Here is a 20,828-nt window from a genome sequence, read left to right on the forward strand (position 1 = left end):
GGGCTTAGAGAAAATAGTTGATGGCCAAAAAAAGCTATCTCTTTGTACTTGCAGTGACCTGCACGTTAACACTGACCCGCAGCCCTAGAACTCCCTGCGGAGGCAACTTCCTGACTGCATCAGCTTCCTGACAGGAGTCTCCTATGAGCAGGGCTAGAATCTGAGAGTCTGTCTTTCAGCTTTGAGTCCAAGCACAGAGCAGAAGAACCATCCAGGTCCTAGGGTGAGAGCTTTGCTCCGACTCTGCCACTCTGGCTTGAGGCCAGCAAGGGGTTGCGTGCCCCGGAGGAAGGTGGACCGCTGGCAGCTTAGACCCCTGGCGCTCTCATTATGCGTAGAACGCCTTCCTGGGAAGCTGTGGGCCACTCTGAGCGCAGGACTACCACTCTGTTCTTCTGCTTCAGCTGGTGCTGAGATGGGACCCCTTGGTACAAATGGCCTGATGAGACTAGAGCCAGGGAAGGGTGTCCCAGAGAACCCGCCATCCCTGCTGTGCCTGCCTCCTGAGACCTAGAATGAGCTGAGTCTTGCATAGCACTGTGGCTTGTGCTGTCCAGCTCACTGCTGGCCCTGCTGGTAAATATGGGAGCGTCGGTGAGTCTTAGAGTTCAGTATCCCGTCCTGTTCAGTCCACCGTCTCACTTGTTCTCGGCTGCTGTTGTGCGTCTCATTGGCCCCTAATTTCTGAAATGAAGATAAAAACAAAACTGAAAATGCTCTGGAGCAGTTCTGCCAACTCCTGGTTTTTCCATTCGCTTCCTCTGATAGCCATTGGTTTGGGGAGACTTCCCTTTCCTGCCCCAAGCTGTGGGCCTGTGCACAATAGCCCCTGGCCCATTGCCCATCAGATAACAAGGCTGGCTCTCTGCAGGCAGCAATGTGTATTGGAAAAAGTGAAAGTCTCTGGCTGGAAATAAAAGCTCAGAAAACCTTTGCTAGTTTCCCCCAGCCCCTCCTGAGTCTGTAGTGCTGGCCTCATGTGAGCTAGGCCCGTCCCACCTGCAAAACCAGGGAAGAATTCGCTGGCAGCTAATGAAGGGGAGAAGGAGTGGCGGGGCCATGGGTATTTTATCTCAGGGAGGTCTTACCTTAGACACTCCATGTAGCAGACTGAGGGCAGTTCATCCTGTCTGGGATGGTTTGGACCGATGTCTGAGATCTCGTCAATAAGTAAGAGTTTTTCTTTCTCTCTAATCAGGCCCTCACAATAGACATGTTTTGTTTGTTCTGGGTCAAATGTGTGATACCTTTTCACTCCAGATTTTACTGGTCAAGGTTCAGTTGCACAGAGGACAGTATCTACTCTAACTAGTTTCAGCAAGAAGAGATTTAGTGCACTTCTGGCTCATAGGCTCATTGGGAGACTGAGACACAGACATCCCGTGGAGCTCCTCCCTCTTCTATAATGAGGAAGCCACCAAACAGAGAAGCACAGTACCTCTCTGCCCGGGTCCACACCACTCAGTGGGGATGCCTGCACCTGTGTCTTGACATCAGGAAAACTGGAGGCCACGTGTCTGAATGCTGTGGCAGAAAAACCCAGGCTTCCGTGTATCATGCCCAGAAACAGCAGGAAACCGTCTAAATCTCACACAAGTGCTTCTGACTGGCTGAACCTACAGGGAGTCTTAGGAGTAATGGCTTTTAGGTGATTAACTTCTGAAGCACAAAAGGCATAATAGAAAGGTGGAGTCTAACTCATCTCTGCCACAGAGTATGAAGAAAAGGAATTCTGCTGAGTTCCTACCATGTACCTTTGTACCTGTGCACATTTATAACTTCCAAAAAAGATTAGGAGGTAGATAGTTCTCCCCATTTTTGCAAGTGAGGAAACGTAGGCAAGAGTTGAAATCATTCAACTGAGTGGCAAAGCCTGATTTGAAGCTCTGTTCATCTAATTCCCAAGCTTAGGCTTTTCTCACTGTACCTTGCTCACCTCTCCAGTTTGTGTCTGTTGCTGACAAATGTTACCAACATATGGGTTGACTTTCCATCGAATGTGTAGACTACTAAAATCTTGTTCAAAGCCAGAAGTTGGGAAGCAGCCAATAGGCTAATGTTTGTAAGCCAAATGTTAAATAGGGCTCTGTTTTTTGGGGGGGTGGTAGGGCTTAAGAAAACCATCCTTTTGTCATGGTTGCACTAGAATTTTGTGATATAGTGCCAAAGGAAAAGGCCAGTTACATGGCCTTTGACATCTAGGCCTCTGAAAAGGGGTAGATTTCTTAGTTTTGCTCCAGATTTCCTTTTACCTCCATCTCATCGTTGCCTCCAAGACCTCTGTTGGCTGGATGCGTCCTTGGCTTCTGACTTAAGATGGACACAGACAGACAGCTCTGAATCTGAGCCACGTGAAATGAAACGTGGCGCTATGTTTTTCTCGTGCTCTCAAGAAATCTCCATGTCAGCCTCCCTCCTGCTTCTGGCAGAAAGGCTGTCACATTTCCCCACGGGTGAGGGTCCCCATCTTCTGTTTGGGTCCCCATCTTCATTCATGGGGAGCGTATGGCCTGGCCAGTTCATGGAGAAGTTTTGTCTTCTGCTACTGTGTTGAACAGCATTGCCTGCCTTTTGGAAATAAATTTTGTCCTCAAAATTGCCTCGCCTGAACTGTAGTGGGAGTCACGAAGCCTGTTTTCTAGCTGCAGCCCCACCGTTAAGTCAGTCTGTGGCGTTGGGCCTCGGCTTCCCGTTGCTCGGTGTGGATGGTAATGACCTCTCCTACAGACATGTTCAGAGGAGTAACAGTGAGGTAACAAGAGGTAACAGTGTAAAAAAGAAAAGAATAATTGCTTTGGCTGATTTCATTGCTCTGTTTTCGTTCATGGTACAATATCTGTGAATTTACACTCAGAGCAGTGTCAGTTTCTGCTTAGAGGCTCAAGGTGTCAGTTGAATCTTAGAAAACTTAGACAGATTTTTTTCCTCCATGGAAAAAAATGGAGGCATGGCTCAGGTACCTCTTTATCTCAAAATTGGTAGTCTCTTCTCTGAGTGAGGTGTCAAGGCTAGAAACCCAGCAAAATTCTATGCCTGTTTTCAGAGCTATTTTGTTTCTGGCCTCTGCTCTGGAGTCAGGTGGGAAACCAGGTTACTGAGAGCGCCAAGTTAGCCTTCCCACCCAAGACACCTAATTGTCAGTCCTTACAGAGAGGCTGGGTTGATGTCTCCAACAAGAGATTGGAAGTGTTCTTGATGGTCAGTTCATTCAAATGTCGTTTGTACAACCGGATGAGCCATGTGTTCTGAATGACTAAGCTTCATGTGGAAGAACAAGGAGTTAGTTTCTTCAAGGACATTGAAAATAATCGTTTAAACTCCTTAGAGACTGTCTTTCAAGAAGCAACCCTCCCCATCGTTCTTTGACGTTTCTGTTAAGTCTTTTCCCTCCTTTTCAGGGGTTCTCGGATTAGGGGGAGGAGCCACCTGGCTCTAGAAGTTTCCTTGAGCCTCAGCATTCTCTTCCAGGATGTTTCAAGAGCCACAACTAGCTCCCCACCAGCCTCTGCAACAGACGCTTGGTCTGAGCTGGCCCCATGTCTGCTCCTCTCAGGCTGTATGTCCTGGGCTGTGTGGTCAAAACTTTTTGTTTCGGTGCTCTAGGCTCACAGAACCCCGGCCGAAGCTCACCTCCTCCTGGCTACGTGCCCGAACGGCAGCAGCGCATTGCCCGGCAAGGGTCCTACACCAGCATCAACAGTGAGGGGGAGTTCATCCCCGAGACCAACGAGCAGTGCGTGAGTACTGTGCCCAGCAGTATGCTTTGGGGTGTGTCAGATTGGAGTTATATTGGGGGGTTCTCACTGGGCATGGTGCAGAGCTACGGGGTTTGAGCCCCATCCAATAGCGCTTGTGTAAACCAGACTTACCCAAATATGGATTATTCCTTTCTAGGGGCCAAATATCAATTCCTGTCAAATGCAGAACCTAAATCACCCAGCCTCCTTGGTTTTGGAGGCACATTTGACAATTTTTCCTCGTCTGTGGTTCTCTCACTGGTCTCCCTGCAGAGCACCAGTCTGCTGTTGGTGTACTACCTTATAACAGCCTGTCATTTCCACAGAGTTTTAACATATGACCAGTCCTAAACTGATGAATTTTGTTTTTCATTGACTGTGTTTTAATTTTGCTCTTCTTGATGAAAGGTAGGAAGTAAACCATATCCAGATTACTCTGTAGGATTGGTTACTTTGTATGAACTTTTATGATGGTAAACAGCTGTATCAGTTTACATTATTGTGTAACAAATTACTACAAACTTAGCAGCTTACAGCAGCATACATTTATTGTTTTACAGTTTCCGTGGGTTAGGAATCCAGGCATAACTTAGCCAGGTTGTGTGCTCAGGTCTCACACAGGCTGCAGTCAGTGCTGGCCAGGCTATATTTCTTTCTAGGGTTTGGGATTCCCTTCCAAGCTCACATGGTTTTGGCTGAACTTGGTTCCTTGTGGTTGTAGCACTGTGGTCCCTGTTTACTTACTGGCTGTCAGCCAGGGGCCACTCTGAGCTCTTAGAAGCCACCTGCAGTTCCTTGTCACGTGGCCCTCTCAGCCTCTTCAAGGCCAGCAAGAGAGTCTTTTGCTCCAGTCTGCAAAGATGGCTGGAGTCTTACAAAATATAACATAATCACGGGAATGAATGCCCCATCCTCTTTGCCATAGTCTGTTGACTAGAAGCAAGTTCTAAGTTCTACCCAGACTCCAGGGAGGGGATTATTTATACAGGCTGTGACTCATGGGGTGGGGGGTCACTTTATGGTGTGTCTTCCACAGTGGCTAACTCAGTTTAATGGCTAGCTTTTTAACTAGCGGTTCGCTTGACGAAAATGGCATTTTGGCTTAGGGAACTCAGCAAGAGTGAGATCTCTGGTCTCATTCTGAAGTCTTTCCAATGAGCTTTCTTTGATTGCAAAGAGAAAGACACACTCTTACCAATGTTGTGGATTTGGTCTGGGAAGAGGAAGTATTTTAAAGGTAAAGCATCTGACAGAAGGGTCAGCACCATCACATGGGGGTGTTTATAAAATACTGCTTCTTGTAACTTTTCTTTCTCATAAAACTGATTCGTAAAACTGTTCTTTCCCTTCAGTAGCTAATCTCTATACAACATTATTCATATTGTATAGGCTATGAGAAGCCTTTTACATTGCTTCTTTTCTATATTCTTGCCTTTTAGATAAATGCATATTTAGAACAGTGACCCAGAGTACATTTAGCTGCAGATTCCAGCTTCAGTTCCTTTCTTTACTGACCATCTTTTCTGTTTTCTCTAACCTGAGCTCTTTTGAACATCTCCTGTGCTAGGGGAGACTTGGGTATGAAATCTCAGAAATTGCAAGTTGAGTTCGATTGCCTTTGGTCTCTGTCTCTTCCCATGGTCCTACTCCCTGGTCCTTTGACGGCTTTGCTTTACCTGGCTGGCCCTGGAAGGCATGGGAGTATTACACCTCTCCAGAGGACAGACTTTTAGAAGGAGGCCAAGGAAGGTGGCGGCTGGGGAATGCCTAGGTCCTTCTCCAGTGCCCCGCCTCTTTAACGAAAGAGAATTCATTGCTTCTGGTAACTGAGCCATTCAAGATAAAGCCACTTAACAGAGACCAAAACAGCATAGTATATAGTGAAAGAATATTCAATTGAGACTTTCTTGAAAAGTGAAACTAAGATAAGTTTATTTTGTTTCTGCTTTAATCAGATTTAGCTAATAATTGCATCTATTTGCTAAGTTTTAGAATGAACAAAAGCATGATTCATGTTAATTTTCTTGGCTTAATTTTTCTAACAAAAATCTTGCTGGCTTTACTTCTAACGTAACTTCCTTTACTTCTGCAGCACTGTCATAATGAGGGTCTTTTTTACAGAAGCTTTCGCTGGACTTCATTGGGTTTTCCAAATGTCTCTCTTGAACCTTTGGTATTCTCCTTCAGCGCACCTGTCATGTTGTTATACTTGCCCATCCTCTCTCTTCAGTTAACTGCTCTAACTGTGTACTTGATGGATTAGGAGCAATATTTGCCATATTGGTTTTATCCACTTTGGGAAATCCTATATACTTGCAAGATTTGCAATTTTACTTTGCAATTATACTGTTTCCTATGTCTTATTTAACTTTGGATCTCAGATAATGAATACTCTGATAGCGGATACCCCCTGCCCGGCCATGGGCAAAATGAAGGGGAGATTAGTTGAAGATAAAGCTAATCTAAAGGCTTTTTGTTACTGCATTTGAACAAGGGCCAGAGAAAGATTTTAACCTACAGATACCTATTGCCTCTGCATGAGAACTGGGAACTGGGAAATTTTTTGTCTGTATCAGCTGCGCACTAACTGGTTTCATGACTTTAGACAGTTCTTCTAATTTTTCTCGACCTGCAGTGGCTTGTCTGTGAAACGAGGGCGATACTTGACTTTGTAAATTATAAATTATGGAATACAAACGGAAGTATTACAGTCCCACCCAAACACACTGGAAGCCTCTGCAGGGTAGTACCATCTCTAGCGCCAGGCTCCAGCAGTCAGGAGTCAAGAAAATGCCAACAAGAGAAGCAGCGTCTTTGCTTTGCTCTCCTGGCTGAGCTCCTTGAGATGCCAGCCAGGCATTTTTCTCCCTCCTGGAAACTTGCCTTTCAAACTACGGGGGGTGGGGGGCGGGAATTGTACCTTCCTAATCATTGTTTCCACTACATGGGTAGAAAAAGGCCACTTTTATATTTTGACAAAAAGGACCCTCTGCTGACCTCAGCTGAGCCGGAAAGCCCTGAGTCACCTGGCTGGGTGTGGGCTGGGCTGGGGTTATTGTGTGACTTGCCTTGCAGATGCTGGACCCCCTGAGCAGTGCTGAAAATTCCTTGTCAGGAAGCTGCCAATCCTTGGACAGGTCAGCAGACAGGTATGGGACTGTGGCTGGTTTGGGGGTTAGTGCGTAGGTGTTTTTGGAACTGTTGGGCTGAGGAAATAGTTAGCTAGTATGTGTGTCTCCAATCTAGACACTGGTCTGCGGGCCCAGGGTAAAAGCATCATGCTTCTGGGAAAGGAGCGTCTCGCTGGAATTCGTAGCCCTCCCCTTAATTTTCCAAATACCATGAGAATATTATGTTTCTATAATTAGATGAGTGTAATCGCAGCTCACATGTATTAAATGTGTACCCTGTTGTTCCAAATGCTTTCACATGACTTTCCACATAATACACGCTGCTCTGTGCTCTTGGCTTCATCACTGTCGTGTGCACTGAGAAGCGGTGGATGTTCAGTGTTTGCGGACAAAAGTGAATTATCACCTGTGGGTTTACTTTCATTTGTTTTTTCCTCCAGCTGTTTCTGGTGGAATAAGAAACTGGGATATAAAAAAACCAATAAACAAAATATCCATACTGCCTAGCTTAACCACAGCTGCCTGCTTAGTGTATAGTCTTGTTCTTATACTTTGGGAGGGGACAAATGCTGTCCTTTCCATACCGAATGGTTCTGTGGAGCTGGTTTGCCCATTGGCGGGAGTGTATTTGGAGTTGGCGTTAGCACTGATCCAGCCAGTCTCTCACCTTGACCTTGTGATGCCCAAGAGCAGGTTTGGGTTTTTTTTTCTTTGTGTAACTGATGAATTGTTCATATGGGTACTGACCTTATGGCCATGGCCACATTTGTACTCTTTCCTAACAGATCTGAGCACTGATGAGTGTCTTCACTCTAACTATCATAGAATATACCCGTAGTTACTGGTTGGTTTCCAATGTGTAGCCTTGTTTGGGGCTTACTCTCCAACCAGGAGAGTAAGAAGGCCCAGGTAAAAGTGTCAGGAGTTGCTGCCACAAACTGAGGGTTCTGCCAGGATAGGGACTGACTCTGGTTTTGGACTATGTCCTAAGCTTTGCAGCCAAGCTGGGGGTATTGGGGTGGCGGGTGGCAGCAGGACAGGACTACAGAAGGCCTGGGTCGACTGGTTGTAAGGGAAAGGACTATTCAGGTGCATGCTGGGAAAGAAAGACATAAAAGTACTTACCTGATTTTTGGGGTTTTCCTCTGTCCATCCCATGCTTTATTTTCTTCTCCTTGGGAGTGAAACCCAGTGACCTGGACTTACTTCCTTGAGGCCTCACTTGAGCATAGGGTTTCTATCTACTACCCTAGGCAAGGGATTTTTTTTTTTTTTTGTAACTCTTCCCCTGTTACTAAGGTGGGAGGAAAGAGCAGGAAGAGAGAGTGCTGAGCAGCTAGGGTGGAGTTCTGTAAGACTAGAGGGCTGCATCATTCAGGGTCCTGTCAGACTTGTGCGTCAGACTAGTAAAGAGAAAGTAGGAGGCTACTTCCCACCCAGTAATGACAGGGGAGGGACTTAGAAAAGGGAATCTGCCCGGATATCCCACCTCTTGCCCTGGTGAGCCGCTTTGGAAGTATGCTAAAGTCTGCTTTGTGATTTCGTTTTGCTTTCATCAGCCCATCCTTCCGGAAATCGCGAATGTCCCGAGCCCAGAGCTTCCCAGACAACAGACAGGAGTTCTCTGGTGAGTTCCCCAGAGCCTGGGTGAGCTCTGCAGGGTGTCTGTGAGGACTGCAGGCATTCTGCTTTGGTGGCTGAGTTGGGAAGCCAGGACTATCTTTTAGTTCTTGAGCCTACTGCTCAGGTCTCAGGTGACCTAGGGGCTGAAATGGGTCACTCACGGTGATCTACCCAAAAGCCGTGATTCCTCTGTCTTCCTCAGATCGGGAAACTCAGCTCTATGACAAGGGGGTCAAAGGCGGAACCTACCCCCGGCGCTACCATGTGTCTGTGCACCACAAGGACTACTGTGACGGTGAGTGTGCTCCGCCTGCCCCCTGCTGGCCGCCTCCGAGAGGACAGCCAGACCCCCGCCTTGGAAAAGACCCTGCGGGGGTGGGCCGGCGCGCTCCAGACCGTGTTTCCTTCGTTCCTGAGGAGCTGTGCCCAGACTCGAGGCGTGAGACAGGGACAAACAAAAAAAGAGGATGGTATTTGTGGACCAGGGCACTGCCCCTGGGAACTCTGTCCTTTGTCCGAGTGCTCAGCGCACTCCAGGCACCAGCTCTCCAACGCCCTCTTCTGCCCTGTGGCAGCAAAGGGAATGGAGCTTCTGCAGAGGGTTGAGATTAGGATGCGGAGGAAAACAGAGACTTCAGCCCTGGATTGGCCTTGCGAGTGACGTGGGTATGAGTGACGTGGGGCCTGAGGGCCAGCCCTGCGCCTTCCCTTTGGCCAGGGCTCCCTGAACCATCTGTGGCTGCTTCCTAATTTCTGCTTTTGTCCTGAGTCTCAAGGTGCTTGGGATACTGGCCATTCTGGCATGAGTCAGGTAGGAGGGCAGATAGAATGGACCCAAGCTGGTGTTATGGCCAAGATTGCACACTCAGCATCAAGGCCAGAGGTCTGACTTGCTCTACTCTGGCCCCTATACCCTTTTAGGCAGAAGAACATTTCCCCGAATACGGCGTCATCAAGGTAACCTGTTCACCCTGGTGCCCTCCAGCCGCTCCCTGAGCACAAATGGCGAGAACATGGGCCTGGCGGTGCAATATCTGGACCCCCGAGGGCGCCTGCGGAGTGCGGACAGCGAGAACGCTCTCTCTGTGCAGGAGAGGAATGTGCCGACCAAGTGTGAGGAGTGGGCCCTGGCCGGGGGTGGGAGGCCGCGGAGCCCACGGGGGCTGTGCGGCTCAGCAGTAGGCTGCTCTGGCCCATCCTCTCCACACTGGAAGAGCCTTTTGGTGGACAGGAGACCCATAGATCCTAGTCCTCGCGCCACGATTGTGTGACAAGCCGTTTCCCCTCTCTGGTCTTTAGTTTTTCCATGTTTAAACTGAAGCATCGTCTCCTTAATCCCTGCCAATATTACTTGAGGGTTTTGGAAGTATAGGTGTTTGATCAATACGGAAGAGCAGTTAACCATGACTTTAGCCAGTCCTCTGCTTCTCGGGACTCAGGCATTCAGGTCTGACTGACCAGGGCACTGGGTTCCAGATAGGGGTGAAGATGTGTGCCAGATGTGAGGGGGGCTCAAGCCAGCGGTCCCAGGTAGAGACTCTGGAGAACGAAGTGCGATATCAGTAAATAACATGACACACTAAAGCTCCTTCCTTCTGTTCTCCTGTAGCTCCTAGTGCCCCCATCAATTGGCGCCGGGGGAAGCTCCTGGGCCAGGGTGCCTTCGGCAGGGTCTATTTGTGCTATGATGTGGACACAGGACGTGAACTTGCTTCCAAGCAGGTCCAGTTTGACCCGGACAGTCCTGAGACAAGCAAGGTACCACCGCCTTCCCCATGATCTGACTTCTGGTTCCTCCCTCAATCAACCAAGTGCCTGTCTCATTGCACAGACTAATTGCTCAAGATGCTATATGTTGCTTCCCCCATCATTCCTCCTCCCAAGTTCCCTTGCTGTCCACCCTGGCTCTGGCCATGAGGTGAAGGGACCGTGGTCCAAAGAGCACCAAGCACCCAGGGGAGGGATTGGGTGTAAGGAACTGAGCTGATGCCAAAGTATCAAGCACCCCAAACTGAGGTGATGTGCCGTCCACAAAGAGCAGCACCTGCTCCCCCTCACGAACACACGTCTCTCTCAGGTCAGGGACAAGCCTGTCTTTGGAGTTCAGTTTTGGGTGTGGCCTACGCTCTAATTTCAGTGGATAAATACAGCAGTTACCTTAACCAAGCACCCGCAACTCCTTCTCCCACTCCACTGTCTGCCTTCTTGTGTGGGAGTTGCCACCATCCCACGGGTTGCCCAGCATTGTGGCCAAGGGCCAGACAAGTGAGAGAGTCCCCCTTTTCTGTAGCTGAAGTTTTCAAGGCAGATAGACCCCTCTGCAGCCACTGACTAGGGCAAGCTGGGCTGACCCCAGGCGGGCAGACCAGGGCCCTGAGAGCTGAGGTGACCTCTGGCCCCTCCCGTAGGAGGTAAGTGCTCTGGAGTGTGAGATCCAGTTGCTGAAGAACTTGCAGCACGAGCGGATTGTGCAGTACTATGGCTGCCTGCGGGACCGCGCCGAGAAGACTCTGACCATCTTCATGGAGTACATGCCGGGGGTATGTGGCGCTGAGGCATGGGAGACACACACAGGAGAGGGCCTGCCCTGGGGCTGGGCCTGCACAGGACGGGTCCCTTTGGCATGGGTCCGATCACCTGAGACATCAGAGGCTCAGAGGAGAAGGTGAGGTGATGGCAGAGCTTGCAGTCAGGAGGGCCCTGCCTCTGGCCTCAGTGATGGTATGGGGTGACACATGTCCCGGGCCACCCTCACCTAGGCTTCCAGGATGGCTGCACTGCCCAGTAAGTACTGCCTTTACCTGGAGCAGAGGGCCTCCCTTCTGGATTTGGGTTGTGCATTGCTTGAGGAAAGGCATGTCTCAGACCTTTCTTCAAGCTGCCCGACAGCCCCTAGCAAAGCACCCAGCCCATCGCAGGTGGAGGTTGGATGAATCACTTCTTCGCTGCAGTGCGAGGGGCTGGAAATAGCCTTGCCGCCTTCCCGCAATGACTCCCTCTGACTTCTGTGGCTGTAGGGCTCAGTGAAAGACCAGTTGAAGGCCTACGGAGCTCTGACTGAGAGTGTGACCCGGAAATACACGCGGCAGATCCTGGAGGGCGTGTCTTACCTGCACAGCAACATGATTGTTCACCGAGACATCAAAGGTGAGCCGCCGGCCGGGGGTTCCCCAAGACCCGGTCATTTAACCATTCCAAACTTTCTGAATAGTGGGACCCTGGTTGCTTCCCTAGGGGATTGGTGTGAAGATCAGCTGAACAATTGAGGGAAAATACTAGAGTCAAGTGCTCTGCCATGTTGGCCATGGTGACAATCATTTCATGCTATCGGGCTGAGGCTTGTGTCACTAGCCTGTTGCCCTGTGCAGCTTACGTCTAATTCGTGGTAGCCTCGTGCTCCCCGGTGGCCCTGTGACCTGGGAGGGAGGGCCAGAGGGAGGATGGTAGAGAAAGCCCAGCAGGTGCAGCGTTGTAGCCTCTGCCCTGTCATGCCCTAGGAGCCAACATCCTCCGAGACTCAGCTGGAAATGTGAAGCTGGGGGACTTTGGGGCCAGCAAGCGCCTGCAGACCATCTGCATGTCGGGCACGGGCATGCGCTCCGTCACGGGCACACCCTACTGGATGAGCCCCGAGGTGATCAGCGGCGAGGGCTACGGAAGGAAGGCCGACGTGTGGTGAGCGCTGCGGCCGTGCTGGGACCCCACCTCCTGGTCTGGGCTGTACTGGCTCCAGCTGAGAAATGAGCCTTGGGGCTCGCGGTGTGGCAAGAGGGAGCGTCCACCTCTTGCCAGCTAGGCCAGTATGCAGAGGTGGCAGTGTGTTTTATCTCCAAATAGCAACTATTATTGCTGGGAAGTTAGGCTATGGAGAACATTCCTGGTGTTTGCTAAAGTCTGAAAGAAGTCCGATTCACTCCGAAGGCCTGGATCAGCCTCTGAATAATAGTGGGCTCCCATTCCTTGCGCTCAGACAGCTTGAATTTGCTCCACTTAACTTCATGGTCAGCCTCTGGGAGGGCGTGGAAGTTGTGAGCAGCGCTGCCCCTTGGAACGTTCTTGTGGTGGGCTGAATGATGTCCCCTGAAGATGTCCATGTACTAATTTGCCCTTTGACCTACAAATGGGACCTTATATGGCAGAAGGGCCTTTGCAGATGTGATTAATTGAAGAATTTTGAGGTGCAGAGACTATCCTGGATTATCCAGGTGGGCCCAGTAGAATCAAAAGTGTCCTTATAGAAAGGAGGCAGGAGGTCAGAGTCGGTATTAGGAGATGTGATGATGGAAGCGAGTGGTGCGAGGGCCATGAGCCAAGGAATGCAGGCGGCCTCTAGAAGCTGGAAAAGGCAAGGATTCTTTCCTCAGAGCTTCCAGAAGGAACCATCCCCACTGAAAGGTTGTCTTTAGCCCAGTGCGACTGAGCATAGATTTCTGACCTCCAGAACTATGAGAAATTTATATTGTTTTTGATGCCACGAGGTTCATGGTAATTTGTTACAGCAGCAATAGGAAACTAACACAGTCATCTTGGCACTGCTTCTGCCCATGCTGAGTGGATGTCTTCCCCAGTCAAGAAGCACCGGGTGGGTCTAAGTTGATAAAGCCCATGTGGACGACCATCTGGCAGTGCTTTGAAGCCTCTTCTGGCGTTAGGGACCCTGTACAGGGTGTCAACCCTCAGCTTGGCCCATCCTGCCACAGTGTGTTCTGAAAAAGGCACCTCCTTTCACAACAGTGGACAGGGCAGCTGGGAGCCTGGGGTGGCCAGCCCCTGGCCATGGGGTGACGGGTTCTCTTTCTCCAGGAGCTTGGGCTGCACTGTGGTGGAGATGCTGACAGAAAAACCACCTTGGGCAGAGTATGAAGCCATGGCCGCCATTTTCAAGATTGCCACCCAGCCCACCAATCCTCAGCTGCCATCCCACATCTCTGAGCATGGCCGGGACTTCCTGAGGCGCATATTTGTGGAGGCCCGCCAGAGACCTTCGGCCGAGGAGCTGCTCACACACCACTTTGCACAGCTCGTGTACTGAGCTCTCAAGGCCACGCTGCTGCCGGCCGCCTCTGCTGCATGGGCCAGGGGCTGCTGTGGGGCTCGACGAAGTTGCTGCTTCTCCCAGGCAAGGCTGTGGACCATGGAGCTGCAGTCCAGCCAGTGTTTGTCTGTGCCCCTTCCGCCACTGGGCTCAGAGCCGGGGGTGCAGCTGCAGCCTCAAGGACTGGAAGCCCCCAGCCTGCCAGACCTAAGAGCTCCAGCCTCATAAGCTCAGCGTGGAGGAGAAGGGGCCAGAACAGTGTGCGAGGCGCTGTGGGACCCGCTCTTGGGGCTGTGTCCTGTCACTGCGATCAGCACCAGAGCCCAAGGGTCTGGGGGCACAGGATGGACGCGAGGGTCCGAATAGTGTTACTTTCATTCAGAGTGTTATTTTGTTTCTCCTCCCCGTGTCTGGAGACCACCAGGGCATCTCGGCTGGATGAGCCCACCCAAGCCTGAGGTAAAGCCCAGCATCCCACAGCCAATGGAAGGCAGAGGCCTAGGCTGCGCTCTCCCTGGAGCTCCCAGGTCAGCTTTGCCAGTCCCTGTCCTTTACCAAAGATGAATGAAGCGAATGCTGCCTTATTCAGGGAAGGAGGAGCCCATTCTGCCTGCCCTTGTGACCCTGCCGTCCCAAGCAGGGGCCTGAGATGTGGAACTGCCCCACTGAGGGAGCAGTTTTGTCAATGCAATGTCTCTGTTTTACAAGTTGGAGTCACTCTTATGCTGTACCCAGTTTCTAATCTAGAGACTGTGTGCCCTCTGGGCTCTGAGTACCCCTGCTGTGGGCTCGGGCCTTGGGCTGGATTGGAAAGAGCTGAAGGTAATGGTCTTTGTACTCTTGGCCTGGCGTCTGTCCCCCCACTGCAGCAGAAGATGGACAACACAGTGCCGGCCTCTGATCCAGCTGGCCGCCCTGCCCTGAGCAGGCTGTGCAGGCTGGCCAGGGGAGCTGTAGCGGGCTGTCTGGGTATGACCCTGCTAGGCCAGAGCCCTCTCCACCTGGTAGAAGGGAGAGCCCCTTTGATGCCACCAACCATGTCCAAAACCGCCAGCTTTGTTCCTCCTTGGCCAGCCTGGCCCTTCCCCATGAGGTCTCAGCCTCTTTCCCTCCTTGCTCCTCCCTTGGGGGACAAGTGGCAGCAGGGGTCTGGGAGCCAGTATCTCCAAGCAGCTTAGAGTTGGCCTTATTTACCTCAGCCTGGGCGCTGGTCCTTTCTTCCGGCCCCTCCCCTCCAAAATGTGCCTATTGCTAGAGCTCCTCCCTCTCAACACCCACTTTCCTTGGGAGTTGTCATTAAAGAAAAAAAAAAAAACGCCAGTGCCCAAGGATGGGCATCTCCAGGGAGCTGGGGATTAGCACCAGGCAGCTCATTGCCAGCCCACATCCCCAGGGCACCAGAACAAGCCAAAGCCTTCGTTGTATGTTGACGATGCACTTTTATGAATGTAGTTTCTATCGCTGTTTTTAGCCTTTTCACATCATGTAATGTGAGGCCTTGTACTTGTTAATTTATATCTCAGATCATATTTGATGGTTTTTATATATATCACTTCTAGACTGTTACAGGTGATGGACGCCTCAAGAGAGAAGAAAATGAAAGCAGCTGGTTTTGCAGGAATGTGTTGCACGGTGCCAGTGGCCTGGGCCTGTTTTCATCCTTTTCCCCCAGGGGTCTCTGTCAGGCACCCCCAGCCCAGCCCGAAGATAACAAGCATGTGCTCCTGCCTCCACCTCGGCCCTTGCCCAGGGTGGGGACCGGCCCCTCATCTCGACCAAAGCTGCCTAGTGGCAGCTCGGCCTCTCCACGACCCCGTCCTGATGGCTCCACCACTCTTCTTGGGCCCACACCCCTGCCCTGTCCCTGTTCCCTGAGAGGAAAGAATATGCGGGAGCTGACAAGATGAGACGACTCTGTGTCCCAGGTTCAGGCTCTCACAGAGCCCCACCCCCTGGGGTCTTACCTCACAGGGAATGTTTTTAAAAATGAATTTGCAAACAAGCCAACAAACCCTGCACTCCAAAAAAAAAAACCGACCCTGATTTTTTTGTGCCAAAAACTGTGGACATGCTGGCTCAGCATCCTCAGGACCAAGCTGTTGCTTAATTTTAATTTATTGTCTTTTTTTTATTAAATAATCCAGATGAAAAGTTGTGGGCTTAGATGGCCTGTGCCCAAAGGTTCTAAAGGGCAGTCTCCTAGCAGCCCGAGGCTTGCTGTGGTAAGGGCCATGCGCCATTTGCTCATCATTCCATGGGGTATGTCGGCCTTGGCCAACCCTAGAGGTTAGGGCTGGGGACAGTCTGCACCCCACTGCCCTCCTGCCCCTCCCGCCCACCTCAGCTCTGTGTCTGTCTGAATTGCGGATCGTGCAGAAGAACCTGCAGCCATACTTATTTGACTATATCTTGACCGAGGGCTTGCAGTGCAAAGCCAGGCCAGTGTCGCGCATTACTTACAATAAAAGGGATCATTTATACCTGAGGGGTCCCATGGCAATCCTTTTGGTTGGGGGTTGGAGGGAGTAGGTGCTTGCCTAGGAGGGACCAGGCATGGTGCCAGCCACCAAGCTTGGGTCCCTCTATAGAGAACTTGACTCTGAGAGGGGTCCTGGGATGGGATGATTTGGATGGTACCCCTACTAGCTCAGGTGGCACCCTTCTCCCAGGAGCTCTGCTGAGGGGCCTGTCAGGGCTGATTTACCGAGGTGGCACCGTCAGCCCCAGGTCTCACCAGTGGCCAGGGTTTCAGCACCTCTGGGGCTTCTAGTAGTCGTCCAAGCCCAGGGAAGGATTCCCTTCAGTCCCATCCTTGCAGGGCAAGGATCAGGTGCCTCCAGGAGCCATATGTCTGGTATCTCCCCGTTGCCCACCTCAGACCAGAGACCATCCTTGTCCCCATCTGAAGCCCCTGGTGCAGAATTCAGGCCTGCCCTGAATGGGCTCCTAGCAGCTCAGAGGACCCACCCACCACTCACTCTGAATGTTAGCTCTGCTGCTTCAAGGGGCTGTGTCTACTTCAACACAGCACAGTGGCCTATCGGCCACGAGGGCTTGAGGTCACTTAGGAATTTAAGTTGTACAGGACAGTGGCAGCAAATCCCCCAGGAGTCTGCCCTCTTGCTCCACCAACTTTAGTATCTTGTGTGCAATTTAGTGCAATCAGGACAGTTGGGTCTGGGGCAGGACGACCCAGACTTCTTTCCTGTATTCCCCTGGGGCTGGGGCTGGGGGTGTCTCAGGTCCTCCAAGATTGCCTCGTTTGTTGTCCTTTACAGGAGCAGACAAGCTGTTTCTCCTTGGACTACCTGGGACAGTGACCATGGCTGCCCCACTCTCTGGAGCTTGACAAAGGGTGAGACGATATGGGGAAAGGGCAGAGACTAGGAAACCTCTAACAGCACGTGCTGCGTCAGTCTGCCGATTCCTCCGTCCCTTGCTGATTTTCAGGGCAAAAGGGGCCCAGACAAGGACTCAGCCTTGCCCCCCAACACAGTGAAGTGCAGTGAGGCCAGATACCTTCACCCATTGATGGCCCGACCGTCTCTTAGCCAAAACAAGGCGGAGGGGCAAAGGAGTTTGAGCTATAAAACCACTCTAGGTTTGATAGTAGGGAGACCTGGCTGGGAAAAGGGACATCTTTTCTCAGGCGGGCTGGTATTGTTGACATCCACATCAGGTCCCCATCAAGACCAGAAGTGCTCTGGGAGGATCCTGCCCCCTTCTTCACCTCCGAATATAGTCTGTGTCCTTCCTGCCACAAAGCCCCCCATCAGGCCACATAATACAGAGTCAGGATCTGATGAAACATGTTTAAAATGGGGTTGATCACAACAGTCAGAAACAGGAGAACAGGGGAGCACGGCCACCGCCAGGTCACCACCAGTCTCTGGCTCTCAGCCTTGCGAGTGCTTTAGCTTCTGCTTCTTGATGCTGGTGGTGCGAGATGGTCCCAAGCCCCACTGGGGCATGCCCTGCCTTGTCTTGCAGGGCTGCTCCACTTCCCCTTCCCTCCCCCACTGGCCGTGGGGGGCATTCTGTGAGGCCCAGCAGGGAGCACTCTGGTTCTCTGTCTCCATGGCTCAGAAACAGGCTAAGGGCAGAGGTAGATGGGGAGACATGGGGGCCACACAGGCCCCCCGGGGTGGCAGTGAGGGAGCTTAGGACCCTGAGGCGGGCATGCTGACTCCTTGCTGGAGAAAAGGCACCTAAATAGGGAAGCTGGGCTTGGGGGCCTCTCGGGGGGCCATGGGGTGAGGTGGGGTAGGCTGAAAGAAGCAGGAAGTAGGGTGGTGAGCAACCCCCAATCCTGGTTCCCAAATCCCCACCCATTGAGAGAAAGAAGGAATCCTGAAACAGCCCTGCCCCCAACCCTCTGCCTGAGCAAGATGGCCTCATCCCCTCCCACCCCAGCCCAGGTCCAGTCTCTTTCCCACCCTTCCCGCCGCCTGGCTCCAGGCCCTCTACAGAGGGAGTGGAGGTCAGAGAGGCTTCAGGCTGTCTTGGTGCCGGGGTCCACCTCCTTGTGGGCCCAGAGCTCCTTGTGCTGCTTCCGGCCAAAGCCCTCATCGTAGTTGCCTTTGCTCTTAAACAGCTGCTGAAAGTGGGGTTTGCAGTAAAATTCCCCGTGCAGAGCCGCGTAGCTGCCCAGGCTGCAGAAGCAGAACAAATGTGGTCAGGTTGGGTCAGGGCTGGAAGGTGAGGACAGGGACAGGGCAAGGGCGCACCTCAGCTTGGTGTGACAGTGCTTGCAGCAGAAGCATGAGTTGTGGAAAATGAGCTTGTCTGCCACCAACCGCTCCATGGGGTACACGGTCTTCTGACAGGCGGCACAGGTCTCCTTTACCTGGGCCCGAAGGCTGAAGGACTGTTGGGGGGGAGACTCAGCTAGGGGCCTGACCAGCACCCATCCCTTTCTCCCCTTCCCCCAGCTTCAGGGCCCTACCTTGGAGCGCTGAACAGTGCTGCTGCCACTGCTGCCTTTGGCTTCCTGAGGGAGAGAGGACCAGTCAGGGTGGGGTCAGCTGAGAGGTGCCCCAGACTCACTGCAGTCACCAGCCCAGATCCCAGAGGCACTGGGGGAACGGGGGGGATGGGTGATAGGCAGACACCGCTTCAATGTCACCCCTTCATCCCCAGGCCAGACACCTGCTCCAGGTTTCCTCCCACCCAGACGATCACCTACATGAGAGGGGGTGGCCTGGGCGGCTCCTGCAGCCTGGAACATGGCTGGCTGGAAGTGATGGAGGCCCGGGTGTAGACGCGGCACCCGCTGGGTTCTGCAAGGGGAAGTCAGTCGGTTGGGCCCCACAAGCCCATCCCCAGCCTGCAGGGTGGGGATGGGAGTGTTTACAAGCAGGGGGCTGTGGGGGCTGTGGTTGGGACTTTCCCTAAGTCATTTCCTGTTGCTCTGGGTCTTGCTACTTCCGCCCCTCACCCACCTTCCCCTCCTCCCGCCTCCCCCATGCTGTTTCCCAAGGGGATGGGGTCCCTGAATGGAACCATGTGTCGGGCAAAGAACACAGCTAGCGAGCGGGCAGGAGGAGCAGCTGGGGTGGGGGCTCCGCGCAACCGCCGTAAGCGCCCCGCGTGCCCCGCCTGGGGTAAGAAGGGTGAGGGAGGTCAGGAGAGGGCGGGCACGGCGGGACCGTGGCGACAACCCGCTGCCCCGGCCTGACCCAGGCCCGATGCTGCCCAGTACGAGGCAGAGGCTGCAGGCGCCCCTAACTCGGCCCAGCCCCTGGACAGCGCTCGCCGGCCGGGCCGCCGGTACGCCCCGCTCATCGGCCCCGGGGCCTGCGTGGACCGGACCCCAGATCCAGGACCCCCGCGGGCCCAGTCTAGGGGGACTCGGCCCCGCCCCCGCCCGGAGGCCTGCCCTGAAGGCCCGCCGCTGGCCTCCGAGCCCCGGGCGAGAGCGACAGGCGGAGGCACTCGGCGTCTGGAAGCCAGCACAGCGGCCTTCTTGGCCCGCACCTCGGCGCCGGGGCTTGCGAACCGGTTGCAGACCCCTCCCTGCGGCCGCCCGCCCCTGGGTCTCACCGGGTCCCGGCCTGGACCGCGGAACGGGGGATCGGTCTCCGTGGGGTGCCTCGGGTGCGAAGAGGGTGCGGCGCGAGCTACCGCTGCTTGCCAGTGGTCCCCGCGCGGCCGCCGCCGCCACGCCTTATCGCTGCACCGCCCCCGCCGGCCCCCGCCCCGCGCCCGCCCATTGGCTCCGCCGCGCCCGGAGCCGCCTCCGGGGCCCCGGCGCCGCCGCCGACCCTCTGTGCGCTTTGTCTTTCCCTCGCTCGCGGTCCCGGCCTTTGTTTGCCGCCCCCCGCTCGGACCCGCGCTCCTCGCGCTCGCAGGCCTCGCGAAGTCGGCCGCCCCGTCGGCCCACTCCGAACCAAGGCAGGGACCGGAGCCGAAGGGCCCAGCGCTGCATGCCTCGGGGAGGGGACGAATTCAGGTTGAGACGCCTGGGGTCACGGGACGAATGGCGCTCCTAGCGAGGCCCCTGCGGCAGTAAAGGAGAACCGGGCTGCGCCTGGGTGTTTCGCTGCCTCAGTTTCCCCCAGTTGGCGTTCGCAGGAGAAGGCCTGACAAACCCTGTCCCCACCCGGCGCTTTGTGGGCCCTGCAGCTTGATAGGGTCTGGCCCCTGCTCCCACGCCCCCTCGGGCCACGGAGTCCTCCTGCCGCCAGGGGCAGCCCCGCGCGCTCGCAGGGCCGCGGAGGAAGATGGCAGCGGCGGCTGGGCACGCGGTCCCGCCACGCCTGGCCGTCAGACCTGGCCCGCGCCGCAGGGAGGGCCTTGGGACCCCATGTTGAGTCACCTTCCGCCGCCCGCCCACCTCGGAGACCGGCTTGCATGAGGGTTATGTTGGACCATCACCTTAGTGCCCTCTCCTGCGACTACCAAGGCAAGGGGCCCAGGAAGCTCCTGCCTTTGGTGTCACAGAGCACCCGCTGTCCTAAAGCGTTTCTGTGCCTGGATTTTATGAGATTAGTCACCTCCAGCCATGGGGGGGGGGGGGCTTCCCGTTTCAGGGAAAGGGATTTCCATCCTTCATCCTTCAGACAAACACCCAAACCTCATGTAACACAAGGGAGGAGGCCTAAGGATTTGAAGTGAGTTGTTCCAGGTAACAGCTGGCTTCACAGGCTTCACAGCAGGGCTGGGTGAGAAACCAGGTCTTCTCACCCCGGCTCCTTACTGCCTTGCCTCTCTGGCCAAGCCGGACCCACAGCACAACAGGTCTGAGGCACACAGGTGGCAGATGACCATCACTCTCATGGAGGGATTGGGCGGTGCCTTCTG

The 20,828-nt window shown here is 53.6% G+C and overlaps 2 protein-coding genes across 3 annotated transcripts in view; one reads left to right on the plus strand and one right to left on the minus strand.

The window, feature by feature from the left end:
* Positions 1 to 16,005, plus strand: part of MAP3K3 (mitogen-activated protein kinase kinase kinase 3) — a 54,918-nt gene extending 38,913 nt beyond the window's left edge. For both annotated transcript variants that reach the window (XM_081029585.1, XM_081029586.1), the window contains 10 exons: positions 3,604 to 3,737; positions 6,813 to 6,886; positions 8,428 to 8,495; positions 8,694 to 8,786; positions 9,413 to 9,604; positions 10,101 to 10,249; positions 10,900 to 11,031; positions 11,509 to 11,638; positions 11,989 to 12,166; positions 13,295 to 16,005. In XM_081029585.1, coding sequence (XP_080885711.1) covers positions 3,604 to 3,737; positions 6,813 to 6,886; positions 8,428 to 8,495; positions 8,694 to 8,786; positions 9,413 to 9,604; positions 10,101 to 10,249; positions 10,900 to 11,031; positions 11,509 to 11,638; positions 11,989 to 12,166; positions 13,295 to 13,523 — 1,379 coding nt within the window. In that variant the 3' untranslated portion in view covers positions 13,524 to 16,005. The remainder of the gene's footprint in view (positions 1 to 3,603; positions 3,738 to 6,812; positions 6,887 to 8,427; positions 8,496 to 8,693; positions 8,787 to 9,412; positions 9,605 to 10,100; positions 10,250 to 10,899; positions 11,032 to 11,508; positions 11,639 to 11,988; positions 12,167 to 13,294) is intronic.
* Positions 15,988 to 19,711, minus strand: LIMD2 (LIM domain containing 2). The gene is made up of 5 exons (XM_081029587.1): positions 19,569 to 19,711; positions 18,712 to 18,805; positions 18,472 to 18,516; positions 18,254 to 18,393; positions 15,988 to 18,178 (listed from the first exon to the last, which is right to left on the minus strand). The coding sequence occupies exons 2-5, from the start codon at positions 18,751 to 18,753 to the stop codon at positions 18,019 to 18,021; spliced, it is 387 nt and encodes a 128-aa protein (XP_080885713.1). The 5' UTR covers positions 18,754 to 18,805; positions 19,569 to 19,711; the 3' UTR covers positions 15,988 to 18,018.
* Between the last annotated feature and the right edge of the window lie 1,117 nt (positions 19,712 to 20,828).

The sequence above is a fragment of the Rhinolophus hipposideros genome (genome assembly GCF_964194185.1).
Source record: "Rhinolophus hipposideros genome assembly, chromosome: 20".
Classification (NCBI taxonomy): Eukaryota; Metazoa; Chordata; class Mammalia; order Chiroptera; family Rhinolophidae; genus Rhinolophus; species Rhinolophus hipposideros.